We start from the raw sequence: 19,130 nt of genomic DNA, 5'->3' as shown, positions 1-19,130 counted from the left end.
CGCATACAAATAAAAAGATCCACAATCTGAACTCTAGCTCCTTTGAAAAATCAAACAGCACCCAGCAGTCCAATTTGATCGAATACTCCTGAGGTGTAGATTTCTCAACCCAAAGGATCTCTAAACACCACATTTCATAACCACTCTGCTCAACCACAGCAAACCCATCAGTCAGAAACTCACTGACGGAAATAAACAATCTCAGCAAACCTCAAAGAACGCTGCCACTCTGAGAGAAAAGAGATGATCATGATAGAAAAACAGGAGGCCCACAGAATTTAAAATAAAAATGTAGGCTGGAACAAAGGAGGCAGGGAAAGTGAGTGAAGTTCAAAACCAGGGGGGTGCGAGGCCCTCTTCTGCCTCAGTCCTTTTCTCCCATCTGTGTCAAAGGAAGGACGGGTGGTAGGAGGGTAGGTAGTTAAAAGTCTGTCCTCTCACCCCCCTGACCTCCCAAAGCAATGAGCGGAAAACCAGCTGTGGGCTGCACACTCCATGCTCCTCAAACACTGTCCCATGGGCCCTAAACACTCATACAAACACACTCAGGCACACTCATAGGACGTGAACCTGCAGATGCACTTTTAACACATGCACCCTAAGGTCTTTTCTCTTTCCTCTAACTCACAGACACATACATCCATTAAGCTTATGTAACTTTGGAAAAAAGAATGACCTCTTTGGTCTTCTAACCACATTTAGGGCATTGTGATTAGCGGCTAAGTTGGAAACTGAATTAAGAGTTAAAGTGGTATGTCTTATTTCACATTTTATATGACATGTCAATCAGAGGGTTTTCAGAGAGGTCAATCGATTTAACAGACTTTGCCACAAAGTTGGCTGACTTTGGTTCCAATGAACTGGATGGCCAAGTTGATGGGCTGTCTACTTCTGTATATATTTAACACACGCTAGCACCATTATGTCACTGTTTTAGATCTTCTGCTCATAAAATTAAAATCCAGATGAGATGTTTTTTTATACTGTACAAAAGGCAGTACAAATGTAGACTGAAGTCTAAGGTGAATACATTAACTACATAAAACAGTTAAACTGCAGTGTGAAAACAGATTTACATACTTTTCTTTTAATCTCCAATTAGAACAATTAGTTTTCTTTACCACTTATAAATATAGATAACATAAAACGTAAAAGTATTTCCCCAAGAATAATTCCAGATGTTCCTTATGATCAGCGATGCATAAGAGTAGAGCATCAGACTTCATGACTAGCTAGCTTACATGGAAACAAAGCTGAGCTAATTAAGGACAACCAGCCTCTTCAACTAGTAACTCTACTTAACTAGCTGAAGCTAACATAATTATTAATAGCATTAGTGGACTGCATTACTTCAATCTTATTTGGTTAAATTAAGCATTCAATCAACTGGCAATTCATGGAAACAAAGAGATAGAATATATATTACCAGCTAGTTAGCATAGAGGCTTGTTTCCAGTAGCTCACCAATTAAAACGATTTTGCTAGTCACACAGCTACTGTTGTATGGATTATTAACTTCATTTTGTATAGCATAGATTTATGAGGACTGTTAGTTTTAGCTAAGTAGCTATAGGTGAAAAGCATGCCAAGTGTGCTTAGCCAGCAGTGTTTTGTAAGCTACTGTAACTTGCCACAAAGTCCTCTTCATGCTCTAGTACGTTACACATCAGGGGTTCAGATTCAATATGAGCATGTCAGAGAAATACACAGGTGTGAAATAAATTGTGGTTTCATTTATTCTATCAAGTTACTGGAGGACTTGGAAACATTAAAAAAGATATCCATCTTTCAGACATTTTGAATAATAAAGAAAGGCATTACGTTTTATATTTTCAATAAACTCTTTTTAATTAATAGAACTTGTGTATTCTGGTTTATTTCTGATGCATGCCACTCTTTTAACTGCCTTCTGTCAGATTTTGAGTGCCATATTAAACAAACCCAGTGTTAACTTGCAACAGAATCTTGATCATTCTGTCCGTATTGTAATATTAATTCAAAATAAATAAATCCATAATGATTTTTGTTGTTTGAGATATATTCAAATGTTAGGGTAGTTTTTGTTCCAAAGAGCGTCTGGAGGGATTTGCATCAGTTCACACACAAATTGCTTAAATTACAACAGAGTAGGGAAGTTCACAGTATAGTACATAGTAATAACTCCCTTTTTGCAGGCCCAAATATATGCACATACAAGCCTCAGTGACACCCTCCAGTGTCAACGTTTGGAACATTTGTCCAGCACAGTCCAGCAGATGAAATCAACTGCTAAAGCTGCTCCTCGCCTTCTCAGTGAGGCACCAGAAAAGTACACCAAACGGTGGAGTTGACCAATGCATTAGCTGAAGTGATAGTAAAACGATGGAGCTGTTTTCTGCGACCTCAAAGAGTTTAACTTTGATTTTGTTGATTGTTGGTAGCCTTCATGGATTTCAGCATGTCCTTGATCCACTGGTTCGTCGGCTCGAATTTCTGTTTCTTGCTACTGTTTTGCTTGCGTTTGACCTCTTCAATCTGGGAGGGCAGAAGGAGGTTAGATACTCCCCAAAGTGTGATAGTAGCCTTTCCTTCAGTATCACCTCTGGATGGGGCGGTTTTATTCTGCTGGATCAGCCATGAGCTCTCCTGACACAAAGCCACAAAGCGGCCTAGCTGTGTGGTGTTGACGTTTTTGCTGACGTTCAGAGTGGTTTCAAACGGGTTCTGGATGTGCAGCGGGTCTCCCACAGGCTTGTTCTGCTCTCTGCCCTGGAGAGGAGGAATGGGACAAGGCCGGCAGATGAATACACACTCTTGAGCAGTAGCAGCAGTCCTGTATTTTATGGTCCATATATTGGTCATGCTTATAGGTCTTTGCTGCTTTATCTGTGGAACATATAGCTGACTGGAACGCCTCTCAGCAGGTTACCACATGGGATAGGCATGGAACTGGCTCTGGAAAACATTTCGACTTGAGTTGTGAAGAATGGGAATGAGCTAACTGCTTTGGAAACCTGCTAGACACATCAAATGTGTTAGCAACGGAAACATGTATGATCTGATCCTCTATCTAGCAGTCATGGCCATCAAATGAACCCTCAATATGTGGGTCAGAGAAAAGTCAAGACCCTCCCATGGTACTTTGCATGCCATACCCAGCTTAAAGTGTGACAGTAAAGGGGCTGGAAGGAAAAAGTGATGGAGCTGTGGAGGGGGGGGGGGTAGACGATGGCGACATAAAGCTATCAGTCAGAGAATGGGAGCGAATTGGAGAATTGTAGCACAGTAAAGGAGATTTATGGCTGTTGCTCCACTGGTGAAAGCCTATAGGTACGGGTCACGGCTGCAGTTTACCTGCAGGTTTCTTATGCGGTGTCAAACTTGATATTAGTCTCATATATTAAGCTCCAGGGTCTCTTTTCCAGAGGCATCCATTAAATTCTCAGCCAAAGCGTAGCCCTGCATCTTATATAATGTGCCACCCAAGCATTAACACCTACTTTATCAAATACAATTCTAGGGGTACAAGTAATAGATGATACATAGGATATTATTAAATGTTCTAGGAGGTAGGTTTTAAAGTTGGAAAAATAGTACCTTTTATGTTAATCATTCCTACGCATTTTATTTATAAAAAGTTCCATTGTGGATGCTCTTTCAGTGCCTGTAAAAAGTATTACACAGTCAACAACAGACTGAAATGTGGCTCTACATATATTGAATATGCGTTTGTTTACACTCAGCCTGATGGAGCTCCTAATTGGGATCGCAGCTCAAGGGCGCCGGGCCCTGTGGGGCTGGCATCAATCATTTTTGACAAGGACAGCTGTCATCTGTGTGTGTGGGAAGATGCCATGCACCAAACACTGACTTTATTACCAACAGATTTCTTTGCTGGAGCTCAGCTCTGTGGCTGTGAGCTCATGTTGAAAGGAGGCTGAGCAGGGTGTGTTATTTTTGAAAAGATTTTTATTTATGTTCTGGTTTTTCAGTGATGCAACATTGGATTTTGAAGTTAAATTATAAGTCATCCAAGTTGCAAGATGGACTTAGGGTTGGCGGGAACTTATAGTAAGTAGAGCTTGATTGGTACTGGATTTTCAAGGCAGTTAAACTTAAAACTACATATAGTTATGTCCTTTTTCTTTAGCACATACACATCACACACACAAACCACTTTGATCGCAATCCCTCTAATGTGGTATTTTAAAGAATACTCTGCTCTCTGGTGGACAAACTTAATAACTTTGACAGTATTTGAAGTAAATCAAACAAATCTTTGATATTTGGTATGGAATCACAGCTTGGGTGACAATAACAGCAGCTCCTTCCCAGTTACAAAGTCCACAAGAGAGAGACTAGAGCCATTATCAGACAACACACTGTTTTTGTTGTTTGTAAGTGACCGCTTATTGTCATTCAGACAAAGGTGACCTGTGCATGATGGAAGGAAATTAATATAACATATATTACATTTGGTGAAGGAACACCAGTCTGATTATTATTGCTGCTGTATGATGTTTTTTTTTAACATTTATTCTTCCTAAACTGTGAGGGAATCTCCTCAACAACATAAATGAGCTCAATCACAGTTGGTTGTTTCCTGGTTTATTTAATATTTTTGTGTGAAAAGAGATTATGCTCGAGTGATACGTTTAAAACAGTATTCATATTAAGGCAAAAATATGTTTTGTTTCTCTTTGAACATATTTATCTATCCATTTATGTGCTGATGCTGACTTTATTTTAAGCCGACAGCATTCAAATCAGACATGTACTCAGTTGAAAGTATGACAACATTGTTACTAGTTCTAAACTAGCAGGGTTACCTTTGTAACTGTTGTGTATGGCCAACAATACATGTCTGAATAGTGGTTAAAATGTGGGCATAAACCTTAAATAGCTGAACCATAACAAGGATATATTTTATCACCTTTAAATTTGATTTGCTGGAGCAACATTATCCTTCATTTGAAGTCATGTTTGTGTCCGCCTGATCAATCTAAGTGCTTAACAATACACATAAACTTAATATAGAGCCCTGTAAAGCTGATTATCATAATTGGGCCACGTTTGTTACATCGGACTTAATGAATGTGAATAATCATACATACCTTTCTGATATTGATTGACAGCGTTTTGAAGGAAAAGGAGGCGTAGAACTCAAAGAACTCACACAGCAGTTGCTCTAAGAAAAAAGCAAGAAAAAAGTCAAGTAAGCAGCAAACAGAAACAAGGGTATAAATCAAACTGAGCTGTAGCCCTACAGCCTGGTTTCTACGCTCTCCTGCTCACCCAGTGTTTCTGTGTTGCTCTCGAGCTGGATTTTGCTGAAGTCGCTGACAAACGTGCAGTCGTTGTCCTCGATCACGCTCTTGTCCTCGGGACCTTGTGGGACGAGATCGGGGACACAAGTTAAATGACTGCCTTTACACGCATATGATGGCCATAAACAAGACATAGACAGATGGTGGAAGTGTGTTCGTGGAGAGGTAACAGTAAGACACAGTAGGGGGAGCAGGTGTGTGTACATGCGTGTCAAAGATGGTCAAAGCAGAGAAAAAAAAGGGGGCCTAGATCGTGTCCTTGCTTGGCTCCACCACTGCCCTAGTTAACAGTATTCTTCACTACAGTAAGACTGCAGGTGGTGCTGTCTAGTCTGTGTTACACCACTGTTTAAATAGCTGCCTGTATGCTCGTGCGTGTGTGTCCGGCAGAGGCGGGGTCATCGACCTTCACACAGAGATGGGCTTTTTATTGTACTGTAAGCACTCTGTGTGATAGAGTCTGCGCTAAACGGGGCAGAGGAGGAGGGGGTGGAGGAGAGGGATGGGGGGTAGATTGCTTTTGGAAGGCAATTATCAAGGCAGCCAAGGTGACAGAGGGAGGGGGGGGGGATGGAGGAACTGCAGTGGACTGGTGGTTAAATGATCACAGGAGACATTTATTACAGTTGTATGCATGGTGATTTGAAATATGACATTAAGTCACCTACAGAGCCAAAAGGAATTAGATTGTAGGAATAAATAAAACAGCAGACACTTATTTAAAAACAAATTGCACTGTATGAACATAAGACATTTCACTGATATCAGTATATATAATTAAGTTCGGCAATTCAATGTTTTACCCTATATTATTCTTATTGATACTGTAACATACTGTACATGTTTACCATTATTTTGTATTCTCCTAATTCTTGTTTGAACTCTTATCTCCTGTGCGTCTCTCTTATTCTGCTGCTATAACACCTGAATTTCACTACGGGGGTCAATTAAGGTCTATATCTTATCTTGTCTAATCTTACGTCAGAGCTAAGATACTCTACAGATCAGTGGGGTTACTGACCTGTTCACAGGATAGGAAAGAATCATTTATGCTACATCATCTTATACCTTTATAATTTCCTTAATGTTTTGTTTTCTATGAATTATTAGATTACTTTATCTTGAAAAAGAGGGAAGAACGTTACTGGTAAACACAAATGTGAGAAAGTCCTAAGTGGCTTCATTTTTAGGGCTCGCAAGTCAAAATACCTTTAGACCGCAGCTGCACTGTATGATGAAAGCTCACCTTACTTGAGTATACTTAGTGGTTAAGTTATTCTTCGAAGAAAAAATAAAATAAGTTAAATGTATGACAAAAAAAACACAACATTAACGTGTGGACTTAGTTGAGAAGAAGAGATTTCACTTAAGTTTCTTTGTCAGGTTTTCAGGTAATTTTTTCATAAATTGTGGATAGAATGGGCAACAAAACGTTGATAACAAACAAAGGAACCCTCTGCTTTAAACTGACATGATGTTTACTACCGTTGGTGTGAATGAGGCATTATGCCTCATTCACACCAACGGTGTTTCAGGGCCGGTGCGGAGCTGGAGCTTGAAAAGCACCGGGTTTTCCTGTTCACACCGCAGCGGAGCAGCCTCTTAGCTCCGGAATCCGGTTCGTTTCAAGCACCAAAAAATTGTCCGGCTAGAGCAAAAGCACCGCATACGTCACGCTTACGTCGAGGCGGGGGCAGGGGCGGGATCAACTCCTGAACAACAACAAAAAACCTGCGTTTTATCCAGTTTGTACGCAACGATGGAGAAACTTAACAAGCAGCAGTGGTCCACTGAAGAGACCAGCTACCTACTGGGAATCTGGTCTTCCGAAGAGGTACAGAGGAAGCTGGAGGGGAGCACGCGGTCCAAAGCAATTCTCCAACAATTGCAGAAAGAGATGGCAAACGCTGGTTTTTACCGTACCGTGGAACAGATTGGCAACAAATTAAAAAAAGTCAAGAAGGACTATCGGGACCAAAAGCGAGACCTCGGACGGAGTGGTAGCGGTTGTCCGAAAACAAGTCCACATTATGACTTGCTAAACACGGTCCTCGGGGACAGACCGACGAGTGGTTTTGGAACCACGGTGAACTCGCTTTCTCTCACGTCGATTATGTTGCAGGACGACTCGATGAATGTGCGGAGCTCATTTGATCCCGGTGAGTTATACCCATTTGTTTTATTTGTGACTTTTTGTTTTACAACATAAACTACACCATGTAACTATCGACAGACCTGGCAATAAAGCTAAAGTTGTCCTACTACAGCTACCGGATGTGCATCCAAACCAATAATAGCGCTAGCATGCTAATGCTAACAATAATAAACAAAGGTATCCCCATGGCAAAGACAGCTAAAGCCTCCAATGTATCTTCTTTCTTCTCACTAACGATTTATGATTCATTGTGTTTATATTGTGTTTACAGACATATCTGGTTTGGAGCATACGGTGTCGGAACCACCACTACCGTCGGCGTGTATACACATTATTATTATAGTATATTCGCCACACTTTTTTGTGAATTATTGTCCATACATGTCTTTGATTAGTACAATAAACAAAATTCAATAGTCATATGTCTGATCCATTGATTTTATTGAAAAAAAGGATAGGCATGATACAATTAGATCATGTTCCTCCAGCAGGACAACCACGGCTTGCTTGGCTGGTAGGGGTGAACATGTTGTGGTTACGTTGCAGCTTATTTGTGTATGCACTTTTTTATAAGACTATAGTCTAAACCACAGAAATGACTCCGGAGTAGCGCTTCAACACAATCTGCCATTGTTGTTGTTGTCGGTGTGAGCTGTGAGGGGTTTCCGCACGGTTTGGCTTTATGAAGCAGGCAAGCAAACGGTTATGTCATGACGCAATGACGCAGCACCAGTCGGACTCTGGGCGGTGTGAAAAGAGCCGGAGCTAAACCGAAGAACCGGTACTGAACCTGAAAAGCTCTAGCTCGGAGCTTGAACCGGAGTTGCGTTGGTGTGAATGAGGTATCAGTGAGAAGAAGTGCTTGGTGGTACCTGCAAGGTCCCTGAGGTGTTCCAGGGTTGGGATGATAGGGGGGTTCCTCCTCTGCAGGAAGAACAGCACCATGACGGTGAGGGAGAAGTTGGAGATCCAGGCCCCGGGGATGCTTTTGGTGATGCCTTGAGCTTGAGCCCAACAGCGCACGGTGAACACCAGGTGACGCACCCGTGGGTCCAGCTCTCCGTACAGATAGAGCAGCTCTGTGCTCTTCATCGCCACCCTGTGGAGAACACACAAAGTTACTACTACTGCATGTTTTGATGGGGCTCTTTTGATATCAGTGTTGAGACTTCCAATACAAGTGCACTTCATACATTGTATTTTTGCATTGTTGTATTTGGATTGAAGTTCAGCGTCTTGCTGATCGAAATAGGACATGCTGCCATCAATAACCAACAAATTAAGTATATTAAACAGGAAATAAATTAAGGAAATAAACAATATCGTGCAGAATTTTGTAATACACTGTATATATGACTGACTTTTTGGCTGGTTGTATCGCTATTGGACAGAATTTTGTAATATACCGTTACAGTATATTACAAAATTCTGTCCAATAGCGATACAACCAGCCAAAAAGTTAGTCATATATACAGTGTATTTATGACTGACTTTTTGGCTGGTTGTATTGCTATTAAACCAGTGGATTTGTCAATGGGTTACCTACAGATAATTATGTGTTTCAGGATGTCAATCCTTATGATAATATAGGTGTTTAATATGTACTATTTTTGTGAAAAGATAATTTTAATGCTCTTAACCAATATTTTTACGTTGCACAATTTTTTCTTTCAGTAGATTTCTAGGAAAGCATCAGTATGAACCTCTTAATGCCAGTCCAATCCTTATCTTCATGACATTAGGTCCCAGTATTTGTCCACATATTTTGCATATATTTGTATTCCAAAACCTCTCTACCTCCCAAGTTCATGAGATAAAATACTGTTTAATGTCAAGGGTCAGTGAAAATGAAATCATATGAAAAGCACCACTAGGGAGCAGCCTTCAGATTGTCATAGTGGCTGCGTCAGTCACACTGCTGTTGGTTTCCCTTCACACACGCACACAGAAACCTCAGGCAGGAAAGAGCTGCGCTTGAAAGATCTGCCAGCACAATATAAGAAAAGTCCCCCTCACATCCACCCACCACCTCTGATGGTTCCCCTCCATTTCCTTAGAAACTGCAGAGCGGTTTTTCTGTACGTTAGCAGGTGTGTAGGTGTTTGTGTTATCATTGGTAGGAAGGCCACAGGGAGGAAGTGAAACACAAACAAGCCCCCCTTTTAAGCTTCATGTTCAGTTTCACTCCGGCAGGGGTGCAACTGTACCCTCACAGCACTTCCTGCCGGAGTCAGGTTTCTGTTTGGCCAGTATTGCCAAATCAATATCAGGACGACAACGAAATAGCAGTTTCTGTGAAGACAGAGGCCTATGAGCAAGTATAATTGACCTTTCAAGATATGACCAATAGTAGTGTGAAACCGAATCATTTTAAATGAACCACTGCAACCCCAGAGCCATGACGAACAATTGTTTCATAGTGTTTATGTATGGAAAACAGGTTATCTCCTAGTAAAGGTGCACAGGGTGAGTACCTGTTGTTGGCTGTGAGGTCACACTGAAAGCCAGAGGGCTGGTGGGTGAAACGGACCAGGGGACAGCGTGCATCTAGTATCTTGTGCAAACCGACACACCCGGGTCCAAACAGGTCCATGCACGTCCCGATGCCGGACAGGATGTTCTGGGTGACGATCCGCTCAGACTTGGCCGCCTTCATCTGGTACTCCAGGAACAGACCGGATTTTGGCTGCACACAGAGTTTAAATATGTTTAATGATCTTAAATCACCATCAATTTCTTAGACAGGTCACTATTTTTACTTTATAGCATCTTATTTGTTTCAACATTTCTTTAAATTATTGTAGTATACATAGCAAGCACAAACACAACGTGCTTTTAAAACCTTATTTAGACTTCATGTAGCATATAAAAATGTATTAAATTATTTGTAACATACTTTGATGTAGTTCTATGCTGATACATTGACATTTCTAAGTGAGCAATAACCTACAAGAAGTCAACAATAATAATGTCATTATTTTCCTTTTAATACACCAGCCTAGAGTTATGAGTGTAGATGGATACATTTGTTTTAGTCTTTACATACTGGTTACAAATGCATAACGCGGGTGTTTAACCATTGTTGCATCTATTCTTTCTTTAATGCTCCTTTTTAATGTAATTCAACTTGATAACAAGGTGGAAAATAATCAATGACCTAAAAGTTAAACAACTCAGATTTTTTCAAGCAAGTTCCTCATAAAATACCACATAATTCCAAATGATGATACTTTTCATACATATAGCTCTACTAATGTAATATAATTTAGGAATTCCAAGCATCATTAACTGAACTTTTGTATATCCTTTACTAGGAACACATTCATTTAGTATCATAGTTTAATTTTCCAGGAAAAGCTTTATGCAGACATGCTGAGTTTGCTGGTTGATTTCCTTTTTGGTCTTTGCCATTCACAACGGTCTTCAGTTTCACTCCGCAGAACTCAGCTCTCTCAAAACTGGCAAATGATTGTGGTAGCAGTTTCACTTTTTTATAAAGGCCTATCTGTTTGAAGTAGAAAGAGGTGCTTTGACTTCTCTGGCTCAATATGCACTATATCAGTATTAGTAGGTACTAAAATACTTACATGTGTTGTCAGCTTACACATTTCTTTGTCGTTATTCAAGATTGTATAACCAGGTTTTAACAAGTTACAATTTTTGTAAACTACAATGTGTATGTCGGGCAAAATAAATGTAACATTGTCAGCTGGTGGCTTTGGACTTCATGCACTCTATAGGCGTCTTTCTAAAGGCCGACACCCAAACTCCCATTATTACCATTGTTGCATTTTTCCCACTGATGCCATCCAGGTCCAGAAACATGTCCAGGTCACAGCCCAGCTTTCCAAAGCCATTCACTGATGAGCCAAATGGCTTGATGGTGCATTCTGGGAAAAAAGGAGCTACAATGTCCTTGAGCAGAGAGCAGACGAGGAAGCGCAGTCGGCAGCTCTCCTCTGTTAGCTGATGAGCTTCTGTCAGGGAGGTTATCTGTTGGTCTATCTGAGAGGAAATAAAATCACAAGGTATGGTTAGAATAATCCTTAAAGACATATACATTTGTGAATCCATTAAAATGGATTCACAAATGTATATGTCTTTAAAGTTGAATCACTGGATTATTCCAAACTGTAAATCTGGGAGTGATAACCGAACCACTTACACTTTCTTCTTTGGACAGTCTCTGTATGAGCTCGTTGATGGGAATGCTTTGTTGTGCTAGGTGCTTTTTTGGCTGGTTCCGTAAATCCACTGAGTCGAGGTTCCTCATTGACAGCAGTCTTGATTTAAAAGGCATCATGGATTCCGTTCCGATGCTAGGGATGGCCGTCCCTTCAAACAATGAGGCAATACTTTCCTTGTTGGCAAATTCTACCACGGCATAAATTCCCTATAGAAGAACACCAATACAAACAATGTCATGTTTCAAATAAAAACTAACAGTAAATTGGTCATGTATGCTGGAAAACAATGCTAATTTATAAGAGGAGATTAGTGATTCACTTACATAAAAGAAGTATTTCTGGATATCTCCGTAATTTGCTAAATACTCGAGGAACCTTTTCTCATTCGTCATTGAGTGGCAGCTGATGAGAACAGATCTCTCTGCCTGTTCTTGTCTCTCTGCCTGGACAGCATACAAAGATTTGAATCCATTCTTTTCTTCTTAAAAATAGAGAAACAGAATATTCAACAATGAAGCCACAACAATCATTTTCAGTAGTCTTAATTATTGTCATTGTTGTCATAAGGACTTTGCAGCATTATCTGGTAAATACTTGCACTTTTTTGTCTAACAAGTGTGGACTTCAATGGCAACAGATCGCAGCGCCAAACTTAATTTAAAAAATGACAATTTTACAGTATGTGGCACTTGAATATTTAAGGAAGCCACAAATCACATGCATCACATAGCACGTCTTGTTACATATTGAAAACAACTCTTCAATTCGGCATATAAATCATCCACAAAGCAGCATGGTAGATGTACGTTTTGTTAGTTTGATTTTTCGTTTGAACCAAAAAAACGAAAATACCAGCCTTTTTTCCTTTTAAATCAAAAACGAAAAAACGGGAAACCAAAGCCGTTTTTCCGTTTTTGTTTCTTTGAATAAAAAAAACGGATAACAAGATGACCTAATTAAAAAAACAGTCCGGTTTTGGTTTTTGGTAACAACTTCATTCAATTTTCCGTTTTGTATTGAAGAATGAAGAAAAGCAGTCTGGTGGACCGGAAGTTAAAGAACATATTTAAAAATAAAAGACACAAGGATATAATGGCAATGCTGTAAAAGTTCAATCCTGGAACCCAGAAGTCTGACGAGGATACGTTTATTTCTGCATTCACATGCAGATATGCGTTTATGGAGAATACAAGTATGCAAGCTCTTTGCATAACTTTATTTCGCTGACTTCCGGTTTGTACTGTGTCGGCAAATCCAGTGTCCAGCTTGTCGGTGTGTGACAACGTCATATTTGTTGCATACCTGCAAGATTGACCTGTGACAAATGTCAGCGATGTAAACAGAAATGTCGACCTACTTTCACCTGCACCCAACAGCAAGCGGGAGAAATGTTTCAAGTTGTACTTATGAAGTTACGTCTACAATTAGGAGGGTGAGTAATTAAGCTTTTATTTCTGTAACGTTAAACTTATTGTTTTTCTTCAACAAGTTTGACTACATTGAAAGACAGAGGAGGGACAGTATGTGCATTCTTAATGAACATACTTTGTATTTTGTAGGTGTCAGGGTGTTATGCTACAGGTCCATGAAGACAGGCCCCACAGTGAGTTCAGGATGAAGTGTTGTTACTGTCTTAGTTACCGTCTGGTTAAACATGTTCCTGGGGATTTGGCTCATTTTAGACGGGTTAGACACAGCCAATAGTAAAACATAAACTTTAATATAACTAGCACAAGGTAGCTACTCCCCAGAAATTGACTGACTGGTCTGTGTGTGCTGCACAGAGGTCACAGTTGTGTTTTGTTCTGTTGTTAAAGAGTTATTTTTCTTCGTTCATAGTATAAAAGTAAATCAATTAATATCAGTATGTATAAGTATTGTCACATCAGTCTACAAACCACCCGCAACCCCTTTTCTGTACACAGAACTACCAGAAAGATGCAAGAGGAGATTCCATATCAGCATCGGCGACTTCAATGCCCACAGTACATCATGGGGCTATGAGAACAACAACCAAGATGGAGATGAAGTTGAGACCTGGCTTGAGTCCAAGCACCTGACCCTAATCCATAACGCTGCACCTGACCCTAATCCATAACGCTAAACTACCCAAATCCATCCACAGCGCCAGGTGGAAACGAGGATACAACCCAGACCTCGCATGCGTAAGCAGTGACATTGCATCCAGAACTGCGAAGGAAGTCCTGGACCCTATCCCCCATACCGGCCAATTGCCATCACCGTTAGATCCGCTCTCCAAGCAACCACCGTCCCATTCCGCAGGAGGTTCAACCGACGGAAAGATTAGTGAAGTGAAAGAAGTGACTTATCTCAGCCAATGACAGCTCTGCATGCATCCCCTGGATATTATTTTATTAACTGCTTTCATCGCGACGCGATGTTTACAGTGAGAACAGCTGTGAGGTCCGTGCAGAAAGCAGAGCAGTGTGTATAATATATATCATATCACTCAGTATAACAGGCCTACTCTCTTTATTTGCTTTAGTTTAGTAGATATCTACAAACAAAGTCGATATTTTTCTAAAACCATTTAGTGCTTCACATAATAAAATACACAACGGCTGTAGCCTGATTATATGCTTTAGGAGATGTAGGTGCGTGTGTGTGTGGTACAGTGTGTGCGTAGATGCAGCGGACAGACAGGTCTCAGTTGGTTTGGTGTCCTCTGCTTACTTGTAATACTTGTAAATACAACTTTTGGCCCGTCATTTATTTCCCTCATTGTAGCGACCAGAGAGGGGGGGGGGGATATATCCAGTCTCTGATAGTGTTACGTTATTATGAGAGTGCTCTGTTTGATTCTGAAATTGTATATATTTATATAAATATATACATATATGTGTGTGTGTGTGTCTGTGTGTATGTCCGCATCTGTAGCCTGTTATTGTCTCATTATACCGCACTGTGAATGAATTAAAAGTAAATATATAAGTCGTCATGAACACATCTGTCCATCAGACACAGGGCTGCTGTGCCTCCTGTCATAATTAACGGACGTCTCTTTAATATGACCACTCAGAGGAGAGGAGTTCTCATTTCTCTAACCACCTGCTGCTTCCCCTCCTCTCTCCTCGGTTCCCCTCCTCGGCTCCTCCGCTCGCATCTCCTGTGGGCGGGACTAAGTCTCGAGGATAGGAGTCGAGGAGGAACATTTGAAGACATGAGAAAGGGCCCTGGAGAACACTAAAGCCAAGATCAACACCCGCAACAACATCCTGCGCAAACTAGTGAACTCCAAGTGGGGCGCAGATCCACCAACAATCCGTGCAACTGCCATGGCCCTGTGTTTCTCTACAGCAGAGTATGCCTGCTCAAGCTGGAGCCGATCACGTCACACCAAACTGGTCGACACAGCCTTGAATGACACCTGCCGCATCATCACGGGATGCGTTAAGACAACACCTGTCCCGTGCCTCTATACGCTAGCCGGCATCTCTCCCCCACACATCAGACGATTGGGTATCGCTCAAGATGAACGGAGAACACAGGAGACAGACATCAGACACCCCTTGCATGGCCACATAGCACCCCCACGCAGGCTCCGATCCAGAGCCAGGTTTGTGCAGACAGTCCTACACCTCCAGACAACCAAACAAGCAGCAAGGACCAACATCTGGGAAGATGAATGGCAAAGACATGACACACGAGCTCTTGAATGGCTGGACAGAGGAATCACACCAACGGAAAGCCTCGCTAGTGGCCACAACCTTGGCTGGACAACCTGGAAGTCACTTAATAGACTGCGTGTGGAACAGGGGAGGTGCAAAGCACTGATGAAAGTGTGGAACTACACCACAGAAGACACGTGCAGCTGTGGATCAGTGCAGACAATGTCCCACCTACTGGAATGTGCCGATGCCCCCCGGTGCAGTCCAGAAGACCTGGCAGAACCTACCCCATCAGCTGTGGCCTGTGCCCGATACTGGCAGAACGACATCTGAGATTGCTACGGACTCGAAGAAGAAGAAGTATGTATAAGAAGTTGTAAGTAGAAAACATTTAGGAAAAAATATATGACTTCTTATTTACTCCTTAAAATAGCACAATGTTATTAAACCAAAATGTTACCCTAAAAGAAATAATACAAAGCAAACTGAATATGTATTTATTTTGTTTCTCTTCTTACAGGTGGGGCTGATAGACTCGACCCCCGTTGAGCTGGAGCATCATGGTTGCAGGTGTGACGTGTGTTATGGCGCGTTTCCACTACACGGCCTCGCTCGGCCCCGCTCGGTATGGCTGGGCCTCGTTAGGACTGGCTCACTTTATGGCGCATTTCCATTACAGTTTAGGAACTGGGGCAGTATCTATAGTAACGCAGTGTAGGCGGAGCCGTGACGTGATCTTCAGAGGACCCCAGAAAAACAACACAGCCGTTAGCTGTTAGCACTCAGAGCTCACAGCTCCTCATATATGTTCAGAAACTAGACAAAAGTTAAACAAGTACAAACCACAGACTGCCTGTGTCATGGCGAATACAGTCGCTGCTTTATTTATGTCTGTATAGGCCGTTGTTGTGAGTGTAGACGGTCGGAGCATATACTGCGTTAGCTTAGCCAATCTCCATTTAGAAAACAAGCATTTTAAAAGGTTTTTCCCCTGCCGTCTGTCTGCAGACTTGACAAAGCATTAATTCATGGTTTTTACTAACCGGTATCAGTATGTTGTTACTTCGGCATCATTTTGAAACGTGTATTACAATTAAATCACGGTCAAATATGTCCATCTTGTTGTAGTTGTTGCCCCCTTGCCAGTGACGCTCTCTCTAGTTTAGCATACTCAGCCCGACTCAGCCTCGTTGTCTCTGGCCCTGGACCCACGATTTTATGAGGCCAGAAAAACTGTGAATTAGGACCCGCCGGCCGGTACTAGGCCAAGTGGAAACGCAACCAAAGACAGGCCGCTGACGTCACAGCCCTCTTAAACCGGGCTGCGGGCTGTAGTGGAAACGCGCCATTACTCTCCTGCTCCAGTCACATGACTCCCAGTAGGTCCCCAGTACTCAGCTGTACAGAGCAGCAGTGGTAAAAACCAAGAACTATGGCAAGTCTGAGAATAATGTCATTAAATACTAAAACTACACACTCATCATGTCTCATACACACCATCTCATCATTTCTATATCTTGCTTAAACCCAGTGTGTAAAACCAGGCCCGGTAGAGCACATGGCTGGAATGTCCCCAATCCAAAGCAGAGAACAATGTCAGAGAAAGTAAAGTGAGAGATTAGTAGTTATGTGAAAGTAAGCTATGCACACAGAATAGTTTATGTGTTGATGTCTCTGAGAGCTGAGAGGTGCTGGATCTGTCTGCCCTCAAAGTGCCAGGGATCTACAAGGACTTCACTGCTGCTTCTGCACCATAGGTAATCCTGTGAGGTGCCACTAGTGGACTCTGCTCTCTGTAAAGTTCAAGCTGGCAGTCCCCTTGTCATATGAACATCACCATGACAGCTAGAAGTCACACCGCTGCCCACCACCATGCTCCACCACGGCCAGATCTACCACTGGCTGGCTACAGACTACAACCATCTGCATGCGTTTTTTGTTGTTGTGAACATCAACAGCTGCCCTTAAGGGGATAGTTCTGGTCTTTTGAAGTGGGGTAGTATGTGGTATATATCCATAATCAGTGTATTACCTACAGTAGACCAGTGGAGAAACATACAGGAGCAGAGCCATGTACTGCTGAGGACGAAAATGAAGGCCCATCTGAAAAAAATCGCTATATTTAGCATTAAATAACGTACACTTAAACTGATACAGCTTTTTTGGCACCTCACAGGGATACCTATGGTGCAGAAGCAGCAGTGAAGTCCTTGTAGATCCCTGGCACTTTGAGGGCAGACAGATCCAGCACCTCTCAGCTCTCAGAGACATCAGCACATAAACTATTCTGTGTGCATAGCTTACTTTCACATAACTACTAATCTCTCACTTTACTTTCTCTGACATTGTTCTCTGCTTTGGATTGCGGACATCCCAGCCATGTGCTCTACCGGGCCTGGTTTTACACACTGGGTTTAAGCAAGATATAGAAATGATGAGACATGATGAGTGTGTAGTTTTAGTATTTAATGACATTATTCTCAGACTTGCCATAGTTATTGGTTTGTACCACTGCTGCTCTGTACAGCTGAGTACTGGGAACCCACTGGGAGTCATGTGACTGGAGCAGGAGAGTAACACACTTCACACCTGCAGCCATGATGCTCCAGCTCAACGGGGGTCGAGTCTTTCAGCCCCACCTGTAAGAAGAGAAACAAAATAAATACGTATTCAGTTTGCTTTGTATTATTTCTTTTAGGGTAACATTTTGGTTTAATAACATTGTGCTATTTTAAGGAGTAAATAAGAAGTCATATATTTTTTCCTAAATGTTTTCTACTTACAACTTCTTATACATACTGATATGAATTGATTTACTTTTATACTATGAACGAAGAACAGGAACAAAACACAACTGTGACCTCTGTGCAGCACACACAGACCAGTCAGTCAATTTCTGGGGAGTAGCTACCTTGTGCTAGTTATATTAAAGTTTATGTTTTACTATTGGCTGTGTCTAACCCGTCTAAAATGAGCCAAATCCCCAGGAACATGTTTAACCGGACGGTAACCAAGACAGTAGCAACACTTCATCCTGAACTCACTGTGGGGCCTGTCTTCATGGACCTGTAGCATAACACCCTGACACATACAACATACAAAGTATGGAACAAAAACGGAAAAACGGCTTTGGTTTCCCGTTTTTTCGTTTTTGATTTAAAACAAAAAAACGGCTGGTATTTTCGTTTTTTGGTTCAAACGAAAAATCAAAACTAACAAAACGTACACGGACCTTTTTTTAAATTAGGTCTTCTCGTTATCCGTCTTTTGATTCAGACAACAACGGAAAAACGGCTTTGGTTTCCCGTTTTTTCGTTTTAAATAAAAAACGAAAAAAGGCTGGTATTTTCGTTTTTTGCCTTTTGGTTTAAACGAAAAATCAAACTAACAAAACGTACACGGACCCAGCATCTATAATATGATCGTATATGAAATGAAAGCTAGAATCACCTGACAGAGAGGTGACTTTGGTGGACAAACGACATCCCGAATTTAGCCGAGACCCTAATGATTCCCTCAGTTGTTCATTTCAATTAACACAATTACGAGTTTGAGACCATAGCAAAGACAACTTAAAAAATACACATTTCTAAATAAAGTTTGAATAGGAGTCACTACACGGGAGACAGGGCTTTCACGTAGGCTAACTTGGTTAGACAGCTTGTGTTAATAACTCGTGTTTCACCTTGCACAGCAACAACGTTTGTTCCAATATTCCTGTGAAGAAATGTATCGACCTTCTGTAGGCACTTCACCACGCTGCCTCTTCCTATCGTATGTAACCTGCACATCTTGAAGAAGGACGCCATTGCTGATCCAAAAGAAGGGGAAATGCGCATGCGCATGGTTTTAT

At 41.5% G+C, this 19,130-nt stretch overlaps 1 protein-coding gene across 3 annotated transcripts; it reads right to left on the bottom strand.

Annotated features, from left to right (window-relative positions):
- Positions 1-962: 962 nt before the first annotated feature.
- mtpap (mitochondrial poly(A) polymerase) lies at positions 963-19,116 on the bottom strand. 3 transcript variants are annotated; one of them, XM_034152723.1, is made up of 10 exons: positions 18,963-19,047; positions 17,867-17,916; positions 11,972-12,129; positions 11,627-11,854; positions 11,242-11,466; positions 9,936-10,147; positions 8,334-8,560; positions 5,275-5,367; positions 5,094-5,167; positions 963-2,748 (listed from the first exon to the last, which is right to left on the bottom strand). In XM_034152723.1, the coding sequence occupies exons 2-10, from the start codon at positions 17,874-17,876 to the stop codon at positions 2,392-2,394; spliced, it is 1,584 nt and encodes a 527-aa protein (XP_034008614.1). In that variant the 5' UTR covers positions 17,877-17,916; positions 18,963-19,047; the 3' UTR covers positions 963-2,391. The 3 variants fall into 3 exon arrangements, with proteins under 3 accessions (XP_034008614.1, XP_034008612.1, XP_034008613.1); XM_034152721.1 differs by lacking the exon at positions 17,867-17,916 and having other exon boundaries at positions 18,963-19,116; XM_034152722.1 differs by lacking the exon at positions 17,867-17,916 and having other exon boundaries at positions 11,972-12,126; positions 18,963-19,088.
- Between the last annotated feature and the right edge of the window lie 14 nt (positions 19,117-19,130).

This window comes from Trematomus bernacchii, unplaced genomic scaffold (assembly GCF_902827165.1).
Source record: "Trematomus bernacchii unplaced genomic scaffold, fTreBer1.1, whole genome shotgun sequence".
Classification (NCBI taxonomy): domain Eukaryota; kingdom Metazoa; phylum Chordata; class Actinopteri; order Perciformes; family Nototheniidae; genus Trematomus; species Trematomus bernacchii.
Note: the sequence above shows the minus strand (reverse complement) of the source record. Positions and strands in the feature narration are given on the sequence as shown.

Excerpts from the sequence above, each read along its gene's own strand:
- mtpap (XM_034152721.1), bottom strand. The coding sequence starts at position 19,116 with ATGCGCATTTCCCCTTCTTTTGGATCAGCAATGGCGTCCTTCTTCAAG. Across the intron at positions 10,148-11,241 it reads GTGGGAAAAATGCAACAATG|CCAAAATCCGGTCTGTTCCT; the intron begins GTAATAATGGGA and ends CTCTGTGTGCAG. Across the intron at positions 5,168-5,274 it reads GAGCAACACAGAAACACTGG|AGCAACTGCTGTGTGAGTTC; the intron begins GTGAGCAGGAGA and ends CTTTTTTCTTAG.